This window comes from Ahaetulla prasina, chromosome 2 (genome assembly GCF_028640845.1).
Source record: "Ahaetulla prasina isolate Xishuangbanna chromosome 2, ASM2864084v1, whole genome shotgun sequence".
NCBI classification, from domain to species: Eukaryota; Metazoa; Chordata; class Lepidosauria; order Squamata; family Colubridae; genus Ahaetulla; species Ahaetulla prasina.
Window position 1 is genome coordinate 90012478 of NC_080540.1, and position 13943 is coordinate 90026420.

Genomic DNA, 13943 nt, shown 5'->3' on the forward strand with positions numbered 1-13943 from the left:
GAAGCACGAAGCTGAAAACACTGGCCTGAGGATGACGAATGGCCATAGTAAATGATCTAAGAATTCACGGAGTGTCGAGTTGACCCCATGGGAAAAATAAAGTTACTCATCCCTGCCCTAAAGTATAGAAAAAAATATTTTCCAATTCCTACCACAATTATGACATCTACGAAAAGTTAAATAGAATTATTTTATAATTTGAGGGTTGGGGGGAAAAAAACAGATGGGTGCCTTCTGCTAATGTATACTTTACCTTGCCAGACGATTTGACTCCCTTTAAGATGCAAAGATACACAATCAGCCAAGCTAGCAGGAGGCAGAGGCAGAGATTCCAGCGAATCCCCCCAGGATCTCCAATGCCTGAGCTTCCTTGGATGTGGAGGACATATCGGCTTGGGGAAAAAAAAGAGGGAGAAACTTCAGTGGGAGGAATTTCCTCCTGCAATTATTAATGAATAGGTGACAAAGTAGATCAGCCTGAAAAGTCTTTCCAACTAGCAAAAAATATAACGTTGTGTGGAAATTGCTTTATATGACAGCACTGTATATGCGTATATATTTTCCCCATACAAATGTGTGCATCATGCAGGGAAGCAATAGTTAAACTGCTGTTAAATCAGATGTATTTAATCTGATTAAATACATCCGATTAGATTGAGGCTTTTGTTTAATTGGATGGTTTTTTCTCAAACAGAGATTTCTTTGCATAAAGAATTTGCAGTATTACCACAAATTAAGAAATGCAGTGTTCATTTCCTGCATACGTATTATTTCAAATAATAAATTTGTGATGAGTGCATGTGTCATGTGCATGCATGATAAAATACGTTTATGTGTGTGATAGCTGCAATACACACAAAAGCTATTTCGCATGTTACATTAATTTGTATGGAGTTCAGCATACACTCTGCTTAATGTGTCTTTGTTAATAAAGTCTTAAATAATTTCCAGTCCTATTAACAAAATAGTTTATTTTGAACAAAATGAACAATGCCTCCACATAGATTCATGAAGCTGAACTAAAGCTCCAGTTCCTTCTCTTTGGCTGTTTTAACCTTATATTGACTTCTATACAGCCTCATTTTCGTAATTCTCACTAAAATATTATGCAGTTAGAAAAACAAAGGTAGTAATAATATGGATAGATTCATATATTTCACAGCAAATATCACATCCACCTTATATGATGATTTGGGTAGGAAATGTGATGCCCTTCAATTATTTTGGACTACAATTCTCATACGGTGGTGCTCAAAAGTTTATGAACCCTTTTCAATTTTCAATATTTCTGCATAAATATGACCTAAAAGGAGACCTGTTCGACACATAAATCCTAACACTAGATAGAGACAACCCAATTAAATAAATGAGTCAAAAACATTATGCTTGTGCATTTACTGAGAACAATCCAAATCTATATTTATGCAGAAATATTGAAAATTCAAAATCTTAAGCACCACTATAATTACTAACTTCTGACCATGCCTATGAGTTTTGAGGAATATGTGGAGAGCTCTTAGACTGAAGAGGGCAAACTTATCACCATCGGTTACCTTCCTTCCTATCCTTTTCTTGTCTAAGCTACTTACCTCCAATATTCCTCACTTGGACTAACAGTGTTAGAAGCGTTGAAAGGGACAGCACTGTTCCCTGTATGCATGACATGGTGGTCCAGGCACAGGTCTGTGTTCCACCAGTTGCCGCAGTACTGCCAAGGCAAGTTGTTGGTCAACGAGGCAAAGAGGTAGAAGAGAACATAGGCAATGATCATGTTATAGTAAATGGCCACCAAGGAGACAATCAGGATTGTGGCCATACCAATACCTAAAGAAGAGCAGAAATGATATATAATGGCAACAAAACACAGGCAACCCCGAAAGTTGATGGTTGTTTACTGCAACGTTCATGATGCAGTTACATGAAGCCCTGGTGGCACAGTGATTAAATGCTTTATTGCAGGCAACTCTACCCACAGCCTAGAGTTTGATCCTGATGGGGTTCAAGGTTTCCTGACCCAGCCTTCCATCCTTCCAAGGTTGGCAAAATGAGGATCCAAATTGTTGGAGGTAATATGCAAATAATGCTGACATTGTAAACTACCCAGAGAGGGCTGTAAAGCACTATGGGGAAATATATAAATCAAAATGCTATTGCTATAAATGCAGTCCATGAGCTCAGTTGAGACTGCTAGATCTTTCTAGCCACCAAGTGAGGACACAGTAGTCCTGTTGTCCTCTTCTATTGCTTTAACTGCATTGGATCATGCATTAAAGTTAGCTCTTTTTTCAAAATCCTAAATAAGTCAGGATATCCTAGGATTTCCAAGTTATCAGAGTTAAAGTCCTACAGAAGAATTGGAATTATAACTCCCAGAGTTCAGAATAGAGATGAAAAACATTCATTCTTAACACATTATTGAATTCTAGAACACTGTTCTAACATAATTTGTAGTGAGTTAATTTTGAAAGGTGTCAGCTTTGTAAAAAAAAGAAAAAGCTATCTATATTCAATCTGCCTCATGTTAGTCCACCTGGACAGTCATGCTTCTAAAACTGTGGGAGAGAAAATTCTTTTCCCAAATATTTTTTTACTTTCACAGTAATGAAAGTATACTTCCAGCAGTTAATTACTGTTCTCACCTATTGTGGTAAGGAAGGCTCTACTTTCATCTCTACAATGCGTGAGGACTAACCTGTTCCACTGTCAACCATAAGAATTTAGTCTGAAAAAGACATGAAGACAGGCCTGATGATGAAACTAGATTAGCATTGGACACAGACCTTTGAAGAGTGGGCTTATCTTCCAAACAGCAAGAGGCCCCAGGCTTGAGAACTGGCCTAATGACAGCTCCATGAAGAAGATGGGTATTCCGCATATAGCCAACATAATGAAATAAGGAACGAGGAATGCCCCTGCAAGAGAGAAATTACAAACAAGTGACAAAAGAGACACAATTGGGATGGAAAGTTGAATGTGATAATCACAGCATGAGCCAGATGGTATCCCTTCCTTATATATCAGGTACGGTCCTCATAAAACTAGAATATGGACCATCTAGTAAAAGTGAGAGATGGGAAGATTCAGTACATACAGTGGAATAGATTATTTTTCATGCCAAAAAATACTAAAATATAGACTTTTGTTTTGCAAGGAGAGGTTGTGATGGTCACACATTTGGAAACCTTTAAGGGGTGATTAGAAGATAATCTAAAAGAAGCTCTCCAATGGTTCCCAAAATTTAAAAATAATTGTCCCCTGCATCAGGAATATTATACTATTTACTCTGAAATATAAGAGTGGGACCAGTATTTCATTCATTTCCTGCTACACTGTTTGCCTTAAAATAAGACATCCCCTGATAATAAGCCCAATCGGGCTTTTGAGCGCATAGCAGTAAAGCCAAGCCTTTATTTCAGGGTTCAAAAAAATATAAGACAGGGCCTTATTTTCAGGGAAACACGGTACTATTATCCTCACAATAGATGTCATCCATCATGTATTGCAGTGTTGGCAAACCTTTTCGGCACCAAGTGCCAAAATGGAAGTGTGCACCGGGAAGATGATCTTCTGGTTTCTGACGTGCATGCATGTTTGAAGACCAGCTGGCCGGTGCACATATGCACACCGGAAACCTGAACAGCAGCCCCTGGTGCACATGCGCGTGCTGGGAAGATGATCTTCCGGTTTCCGGCGCATGCATGCACCCCGACAGCTGGTCTTTGCGCTTGAATGCATGCCAGAAACCGGAAGACCAGGTGGCCGGTGCACATGTGCGCCCTGTAAACTGGAAGATCACTTTCCCAGTGCACGCATACACACCAGGCAGCTGCTCTTCCAGTTTCCAGTGCTCCCGCACATGTGAAGACCATCTGGCTGACACACCAGAACCTGGAAGAGCAATGGGTGATGGCTCGCGTGCCCGGAGAGATGGCCCTGCATGCCACTTCCAGCACGCGTGCCATCGTTTTCACCATCACAGATCTATTGTGAGGTTAAAATGCTGGATCAAGCTGATTTTAATCTAATTTTGCATTCTCCTTTTATTGTCTTACAGACTTTAATCTCATCATGAGAGTTTCCAGGTGCCAAATTGAAAATTTGACTCAGAACTTTTTTCTTCCTCCTGCCTACATAGACTAGGTGTGAAATAGAAGAAGGAAAGAGATAGAACTCTCTCTACTTGTTACTTTTGAAATATTTTAAATCCCCAACACAAAACATACAACCCTTACAACTCCACCTTATCTTATTTCCAGATGTATATTTCTATATGTAGAAAGATCTAGAATCACTCCTTAACTTTATTACAAGAATATTTCTGTGTCTTAGCATCTAAGAATATTTCTATCTGTGTCAACATTGCCAGTTTCCTTTTCCCAATCTGTCAGAACTAGGTTGAAGATTGTCCACATTGATCATCACTGCTGCCAATTTCAAAACACCAAGAAGCGAAGAAGACCTAATCACAACTTCCTTACTGTTGTCAAATAGGAGAACATGAAACAATCAAGATTCAATGGAAGCTCTGCCTCCATTGATAAATTTAATTCATTGTCTGTGCATTTTCGGGAGGGGAGGCATCAGTGAGAAGTTGCAGTTAAAAGAACCATAGAGGATGAATTTTTATGTAGAGAAGTAAGATGTTGGCTGACTTCTAAAGACCATATGGCTGAGCCAGGCAAGTCTCTACAGTAAGAAAACAGCCGCCCATCAGGTCTTACAGAAGTTCAATCTTGAAAAAGGAATGTTTGGCTTTTGTGCAATTCAAGTTACACTGCAGTTAATTCAGAAATAAAATGGCTTAATTATTGGGCACAATCAACAATAGGAGATCACAGAAGCGCTCTGCAATGGTTTGAAGAACCCGTGTGGAACTTCCTGGAGATTTTAGAAATCTGGTACTAGTCAGTAAATCTCCAGGAAGTTCAGGAAATCTACACCAGACAGGGTAGACAACATTGTATTTGTTGTTCACTGAAGAATACCATGACCTGGTGCATAGTAGCTTTCAAAGAAGCAGGGAAGCTTTAATTTATTGTTTAATTTATTATTAAATTAATAATAATTTAATATTTATTCAGAAGGAGAGTCAATAGATGATGTATGTATATTATATCTTCCTTTCTTCATAACTTTTTGTAGTTAGAAAAAAGATGGGTAAAATTGAAGAAAAACAGGATGGGATGACTATTTAGATATACTTATCTATTCTCACTGTCACTACTATCTGTTAATGTGTCAGGACCCCATCTGGATACATTACCTTGACAGCCTTGAAGGCTAATTGTGTTCCAACCCAAATGTTTAGAGGATAAAAGCTGAATGTGAAAGAAAACTGAATTTACTACTACAGGAGTTGGCAGGCTTTAGTTTGTGGAAGTAGTTATTTATTTTATCATTCTTTTTTTATTGGCATTTCTAGATCCCGCAAGTAGAATTGATGGAAATATATATATAGTTAGAATTAAGAAAATTAAATCACGAAAATATGTTTGAGTACTAGAAGTGAGCAGGAGAGAGAGAGCCAGTTTGGTATAATGGTTAAGGTAACAGGCTAGAAACCAGGATACCATGAGTTCTAGTTCTGCCTTAGGTATGAAGCCTACTGGGTGACCTTGGGTCAGTCATTCCCTGGCTGCAAACAAACAAAGGCAAAACACTTTTGAAATCTTACCAAGAAAACTGCAGGGATTTGTCTAAGCAGTCACTGGCAGTCAAGGATGACTCAAAGGCACCAAAGAGGGGGACGGGGAGAATTTGTTTGTGGAGTTCACAGTCCTTCCATATTGGAATCTACTTCTATTTATTTAAAGCTCTCTTTATTCCAGCAATAAATTTCAAATTTGAGAAAGTTGCTCTCTGTCATTGCTATCCCTTAACAATTTGAAGGTAGAATACTTTGCTGATCTACTGCAAATCAACCACAGATCTATTATAACATTCAGATTACTTTTTCCTGCTACCCCTGCTATAAATATCTTGACAAGATCACAGGACTGATGCAATCAACAACCCTGCTTAAGTCTCAGTTTAGTACTTTGGTCATTATCAGGCACAAGGAACCAGAACAAGTCTGTGAATAGGGCAAAGCGGTCTCTTTATTGTTGATTATCTGTATTACATAAATCTCACCAGACTGGCTGCATTCCCTCAAGAGCCAAAAAAGAAGACTTCATGAGTCAGGTCTACAATGTTTCTTCCTCTTCCTCCTCCAATACAAAGCAACTCCATACTGGCACGCTTCTTAACTCTCCCTCCCCCCACCCACTCCTTTAGTTGATGATTCTGTTACAGTTATCATATATATATTGATTTATTGCAAAGTGCCAAAAGATTGTTTGTGTTTTCCATATTTGAAGTATAACTGTTGTTTTTCACTAGTGGCAAATTTATAATATTTTCTGTCCATGACAAGTGCTCAATGTTTATTTTTTCTGAACTGCAGGAAAATGCAAGGAAAACATAACTTTAATAAAACAAATTAACTTGGGTGAAATCCAATTTTTTTTCTTAATCATATTTGCATCCTGGAAGGAATATACTAATTTCCCAAGGCTGCGTGAGCAGAAGGTTGGACTAGATGACCTCCAAGGTCCCTTCCAACTCTGTTACTGTTACTGAATCTTGGAAGCTCAGAATTTCCCCCCCCCTCCTTTTGCTGATATTGTTGCCCGGTAGAAAACATTTCCAGCAGTGTTTTGCCCTTTGGTGTAATTTATTCATGCAAGCTGAATAACACATTGACTCAGAACGAGGAAGCCACCTACTGATTCATCAGCATGGCTTTTGGGAATACATGAGATATTTGGCAAAGAAGCTCGGCATCATGCTGAAACTGCTTCACAGTAAATAATTGACATATTATGATGGCCAGAATGTTTTAAAAGGAAGGTTGTATTGTACACACACACCCATACACACACAAAGAATTTATACTTACATATTTATATCCCACATTATATCTAATACTCTTTCCTCCTAATATTTTCCTCACAAAAACCCTGTGAGGTGGGTTAAGGTGAGAGAGAGAGCAACCAACTCAAAGTCAGCTTTCCTGCCTAAGGAGGGACACGAATTCACTGTCTCCAAGTTTCTAAGCCTGGTGCCTTCAAATATTTTCATTTACCAAAAAAGTCTCCTGAATGTCACATGGCCCAGAAATATTTTGATGAGGAGCACTTCAGATGAAAACAACACTTGCCACATATTTAAAAAAAGAAGAACAAGAGAGAGGGAGATAAAATCATTAGCAAATTATACTGTAGGTGAATGTGGGTAGATAATGCCAGAGATATCATGCTGGAGAGTGCAGCCTTATCAATTAATAATCAGCAGAGACCAAATCAACTGGCTGTTGACAACATTTGAAAGTATGATGAATGTACAGATCAATCTATATCCAACGGTGTCCATATCACATTCATTAGTCTTGCTTTCAAGGGTCACTTCTCCAAATATAGGAACTTTTGTGCGTAATTTTAAACTGAGAAATAAGACATCTGCAGACTCCATGAATTATGTGCCATTGTATTTGAACAGAAATCTGTGACAGATTTCTGCAGCATCTCTAGTGACAAGTAACCCTTGAAGAAATGTATTAAATTATATAAGAGATGGGGGTGAGCAAACAGGAGGTGACAAATTGACCAGAAGGAAAAGGTATTACTGGAGGTGATACACACTATAGACTCCAGATTTCTGTCAGCAATGAGCAGAAGTAATACATAGAAATTAGAAATGGGATGTTCATACTTGAAATGTCTGTTTACTTTTTCTGTAAGCCTTCTATCGTCATTTTGATGCTGTGATTGTTATGGAATACAAGAAAGTACTCTTCCATATCACTTGTATGCTTCATGGGTTTTTTCCCTAAACTTTGCTCCTTACTCCTAATTCTTGCTAGTTTTAGAAGTGGAAGTGTGGATAAGCTCAGTGGAGCAAGTATAGAGTGTATGCATGCCAGTTTCTAACAGATCAATATCTCCTATATAATTCTCAGAAAGACTGTCTCATATGTACATATACTTTATCTGATACCTGTACATTAGGCTTAAGTAAGCGCACATCTATCACTAAGAGGCTTTTGTGACTATTGAATTTGTAGCAGTATATCACCTAGTATTAGTTGATGTGATAGTGGCTGTAGATAACATAATAATGACTTGGAATCTTTTCATGCCTTTACCCCTGTAATTAAACTCATGTAAAGTGGAATTTAATAAGTGTAGAATCTAATGTGTTTCTGATGCTATATTTGATATTGTGTTGTTATTTATGCTTTATATAGCATCAGAGAACATTTGATATTACATTTATTAAATTCCACTTTATAGGAGTTTAATTACTGGAGTTGTGGCATGGAAAGATTCCAAGTTATTATTTATGTTATTTATTTGCGCTTTAGAATGATTTAATGGCCTACTGGTGAAGGTGCTCGCCTTCCACTTGGAAGGTTGAGTGTTAGCGGTAGTGGCAGATATTTCTCTCTTAAGTCACAAAGAAAAAAATATCTGCTGTGAACTTTGCTTGGTGTCAGGAAGGGCATCCGTCCAGTAAACACTCAGTTCCATCCAGTTGCCCTGACTCTCCCCTGAATTCAGGGATTACAGGATCGTAAAAAGGTAGTTGTTATTTGTGCTTTAGACTCTTTTTAAAATTTTAATATGGACTGCTCAGTCTCTATTTCAACTGGAGCAACAATACTTACATAAAATTTCTCTTCTCTGGGACCCTATTTTTTAAAAGATGCTGTTATCTTTTCCTTTTCCCGGTTGTCAATACAGATATGAAAATCTCACTATAAAACAATAAGAAAAATAGAAGTCTTCCACAAAAAGGTAAGGAACAATAGCGGTCAAATTCTCACCTCCCCCATTTGTATAGGCACGATATGGAAATCTCCAAACATTCCCCAATCCAACGCAGTAGCCAATACAAGACAAAAGGAAATCCAGCTTGCCTGTCCAATTTCCTCTGTCTTCAGGATATTCGGTCTCTAGGTCACCATCACCTTGGTCACTAGGAGTCATTAACAAGTCTGGAATGACTGGCTGATAAGGAAGAGATAGAGAAATGCAGAGGAAATGAAAGAGTTGCATGAAAGAAGGGGGAGGGGAGAGAGCAAGGCATATTTCAGAGCAAGGAGATGATGGCTTTTAACATATTTAGTATCTATCAAAAGGTAGAATGTGGTATATAAGTCCTTATTTCATAAGTTCACTGAACCAGGGCTTTTCATATTACTTAGTATGCATCGTGAGATGAGATGGGTAGCAAAGCAATTTAATAATAAATAAAAATGCGTCCTTTGATGTTGCACTACATTGTAAATTGCATGTGTAAATCAGCCATCACAGTGGAGACTTCTCAGGTAGGATTTCATATCCTTTCTCACATCCCACCAATACTTCTTCTGTCCATAAAGTCAATTCATATATTTCGGATATGACTCTCCAAGTTTGCTTCCCAAAGTGACAGCCTTTACACTAAGGCCTCCAGTACCATGGAAAGCTCTTGGCAGTCCTCACAGCCCAGCTGCTTTTAAGTGGGAGTGTGGATTATGTGAACTGACATAACCACACAGAGCTTTCGCACAGTGCCAGAATCTGTGTGAGTACAGTGACTTGCAAAAGAGCATCCAGAATCATGTCAAGAAAAAAAAAAGAATGGACACTATTAAATATTACATAAAAGCAAGAGTCTTTCTGAGAATGCTTGTATCATCATCTCATTGAAACATGCTACTTTTATCCTATCAGATTAAGTTGTATAGCCATATGGTTGGCAATCCAAAAAATAGTACTGATTTACCCATTTTGATATTTTTTCTATGAGTAGTACTTAGACTTACATGCAGTGGTAGAATTCAAGTAATTTAACAACCAGTTCTATGCCCTAATGATTTCTTCCAACAACCAGTTTGCAAAACTGCTCAGAAAGTTAACAACCGGTTCTCCCGAAGTGGTGTGAACTGGCTGAATCCCACCACTGCTTACATGGTGCTCCACAGGGCTTTATAGCCCTCTCTAAGCAGTTTACAGAGTCAGCATATTGCCCTTAACAATCTGGATCCTCATTTTACCAACCTCAGAAGGATGGAAGATTAAGTCAGCCTTGAGCCCATCAGGATCGAACTCCTGGCAGTGAGCAGAGTTAGCCTGCAATATGGCATTCTAACCACTGGCAGGGTTCTAGTACTATATTTAGAAATAATAGTTGATAGCAGAAGGAAAATCTTCCAAGGACTTACCTAATAACCTTAGGCAAAATGTCCCAATTCTGCAGTCTCAAATATGGGCAACAGTTCCCATAATTCCAAGCTGGATTCTCCATTAGGGAAGGCTTTATGAGAATATCCCTTCCAGGTGTTTTAAAAATGTCAATGCACTTGTGCTATTTAAGAACAGCCCAACTAGCTCTGCCTTTAAAATGTTCCTCCCTTTCCATGGTTTTCAACTACATCTTCTCAAGAAACTGCTTCATGGGCTCCATCCAGTGGTGGGTTCCAAATTTTTTTACTACCGGTTCTGTGGGTGTGGCTTGGTGAGCGTGGCATGGCTTGGTGGGCATGCTTGGTGGGCATGGCAAGGAAGGGTACTGTAAAATCTCCATTCCCTCCCAAGTCCAGGGGAAGGTTATTGCAAAATCCATATTTCCTCCCGATCAGCTGGGACTCAGGAGGCAGAGAATAGATGAGGGTGGGGCCAGTCGGAATTTTTACTACCAGTTCTCTGAACTACTCAAAATTTCCACTACTGGTTCTCCAGAACTGGTCAAAACCTCCTGAAACTCACCTCTGGCTCCATCTAATCTGGAAATTGTACATCTAGATTTGCTTGGGTTTTTTTTCATTCTTGATGTGAAAAACTATGTGGACACTTCCACATTGTCATTTCTAAACCTCTAGTGTTCATCTTCACTATCCTAAAAATGCAAGATGAGTTAATCAGTGATCCTTTGGGTGGCCAAAAGGGAAGCACTTACACACAAACACATACCTAATGCTCATCCTGCAAAACCCTTAACTCTTCTGACAAATTATTTAAAGAAAAAAGACCTACTGACGGGTACAATTAGATGAAGCTTGGTAAAACAGTGATTTGATTCCACAGAGACTGGGCAGAATTAAAGAGTAGGAGACAAAACGGGCAATTTTTTTCCACCAGTGGGATCTAGTGTTACCACTGTCTTTGCACTCTGCTTTCACACCTGAGGGGAAGCTGATGGATTACTTGCCAAAGAGCAATAATGCTGTGGAACACAGAGTATGGCTGATTTAGGTGGAACCCAAAACGCTTGGGTAGAATTGCTCTCTGGTTACCTAGGAATGACCCACTGTGGATGTTTAGGAAATATCTAAAATCTATATTGGTCATTCATATAAGCCGAGTTTTCAGCACGTTTTGTGCTGAAAACTTCCTAAACTTATACTCGGTCTATACGGCTTATACTCAGTTTTTTTTTTTAAAGCCCTCGGCTTATACTCAGATCGGCTTATATTCGAGTATATACGGCTTATACTCGAGTTTTTTTCTTCTTTTTCACATTTTACGGACGGAAGCCCTGCCGGTGCAGTGAGAGGGCGGGCGGGGAGCCGCCAGCCTTCTCAGCTGAGGAGGAGGGTTTCAACCGGTAGGTGCCTCATTTCCCACCCTCGGCTTATACTCGAGTCCCCAGTTTACCCCAGTTTTTGGGGTAAAATTGGGGACCTCGGCTTATACTCGGATCGGCTTATATTCGAGTATATACGGTAGCTAAAATCTATATTGGTCATTCATATATTCCTTGGAGACAATTCCAGGCTGAATTCGGGGTGTCTGGAGACCTCTGACCTAATTTAAACATTTGCCCTTCTTTTTCACAAGTCACTCTCTTTTCATTTACCACAGTTATAGAGGCAAAACTTATTTTGCTCAGTTTCCATGGAAACAATGAAGAAACAGTTAACAGAGGAAACTGGCCCTAATAGTGGAGCACTATTAAGGCTTTTCCCTCAGGGCTTGAGTTAGGGTGGTTACAACCTCTTATAGGATTTTATTTGTTATTCGCAGTGCTCTCTCTTCTGAAAGTACACTGTTCTTTTCTTTGTTTTATGGTTCCTATTATTTTTAATAACATATGCCACTCAGCATCTTTATGAAGTTCAGCAACTTTTAAATTTGACAAACAGATAAATAAACTTCCTCTACTCTGTTTTTGAACTATAAGTCAACAACATCTACTTTTCTTCCCCACCTCCCAAGCATTTCAAAGGCTAACTATACATTTTTGAATATTCAGATATTATCACATCTTCTATGACTAAATTATATGGAAATGCTGATTTAGAATACTAGTTCTATTTTTGACTCCCAAAAAAGTGAAATTAGATTGATATGATACATTTTTATCTTATATAGATCTCCCAACGACTTCCCACAAATATTAGTCATAAACAACAAGGAATGTGTTTGTGTCCAAAAAGGAGGAGGAACTGGCTGTCATAATTTACAAGGGGACACTTAACTGCTGGTGGATCCAACTTTAGGAAAGAAAATTGGGGTTTTTGCCAGCAAATTCCAGGAAAAAAATTACCATCAATTATCAAGCTGGATTATTCTAGAGTTTTGATTTATGATGCCAGGATTTAACATGGTTGGTTTGTTTGTTTATTTGTTTGTTTGTTTGTTTGTTTGTTGTGCCTTTGAGACAAGCAGTTTTGACTTTTGTCAACGGCCCTAGACTAATCCCTGCAATTTTCTTGAAAAAAATTTTGGGGAGTAATTCAACATTGCCTTCTTCCTAGGGCTGAGAGAATTTAATTATTGTTATATGTTATGGGGATTATAATTATGTTTGCATGATTGTTATACCATTTATTGTTTTATGATTGTCACTCTGAGCTGCTTAGGACTGAAATTGATTGAAGCAGCATAAAAGCATATGAAATAAAAAAATGCTCCTTTTATTTTCATTCAGCTGAACTTCTTTTCCTGTAACTTAAAACTATTGTTCTGAATTAACATAACATAACATAATAACATAATAACAGAGTTGGAAGGGACCTTGGAGGTCTTCTAGTCCAACCCCCTGCCAAGGCAGGAAACCCTACACCATTTCAGGCAAATGGCTATCCAACATTTTCTTAAACTTAACACTCGAATAATAATAAAGACTGGTTCAGCTTCTAAGATGTTTCACAAACTTTCTACAGCTATGGACCATTGAATAAGCTTTCAGAATATGTGATATCACCCAGTTAAACAATTCTTTCAAATTTAATAACATGGTGAATTCATATTTTGGTGAATAAGATAGTGATTTTTGTTGCATTTGTATATGCCTTCCCAACCCCTCCATTTTGAACCTGTATTTGAATTCAAATTATGAAATCCAAAAAAAATTATTTATTCACCATTGGAAGTATTTTATGAATCCTCGACTACAACAAGAACTCTTAACATCATTTTTGCTGGTCAAGAAAACAGAAATCTCTGAGTATCAAGCTCACTGTGTGAGTTCAGCAACCATATAAATTTATTTAATAAACAAATAAAGAGTTATAGGAGGATAGGTGTCAAAGACCCATGGCTAATGACAAAGCATGTGACATGATGCTGCAGCACAACTCTGCATCTTTTCTATATAGACCACAATGTCACAGGCATCACATCAAAACTTCACAATGTTCATTTAGTCATTCTGAGGAACCCTCAGTTTGCTACAGGTGTCCCTATATTTCACTCTCATCTAAAAAAGAGTGCCTTTTTCTTTGTCACACACACACATTTAAAACAAAGTTCTTTCTCTTATGGAAAATGGACTTTTCTATGCATTCTGTGGGCTCTCACTTTGCAATTGTTATCAGCACTTTGAAGTAGGCTAGGCCAACAAACAGATGTGACAGGAATCCCAGGAATGCTGTGGGACATAATACTGAAAGCCTATCACAGTTTCTCTCTGCT

General features: G+C 38.3%; 1 protein-coding gene across 1 annotated transcript in view; it reads right to left on the reverse strand.

Annotated features, from left to right (window-relative positions):
- The window catches only part of SLC6A7 (solute carrier family 6 member 7), a 32760-nt gene extending 21955 nt beyond the window's left edge, over positions 1 to 10805 (reverse strand). The window contains exons 1-5 of the mRNA XM_058167856.1: positions 10794 to 10805; positions 8867 to 9050; positions 2781 to 2912; positions 1590 to 1824; positions 254 to 392 (exon numbers count right to left, since the gene is read on the reverse strand). Coding sequence (XP_058023839.1) covers positions 254 to 392; positions 1590 to 1824; positions 2781 to 2912; positions 8867 to 9050; positions 10794 to 10805 — 702 coding nt within the window. The remainder of the gene's footprint in view (positions 1 to 253; positions 393 to 1589; positions 1825 to 2780; positions 2913 to 8866; positions 9051 to 10793) is intronic.
- Between the last annotated feature and the right edge of the window lie 3138 nt (positions 10806 to 13943).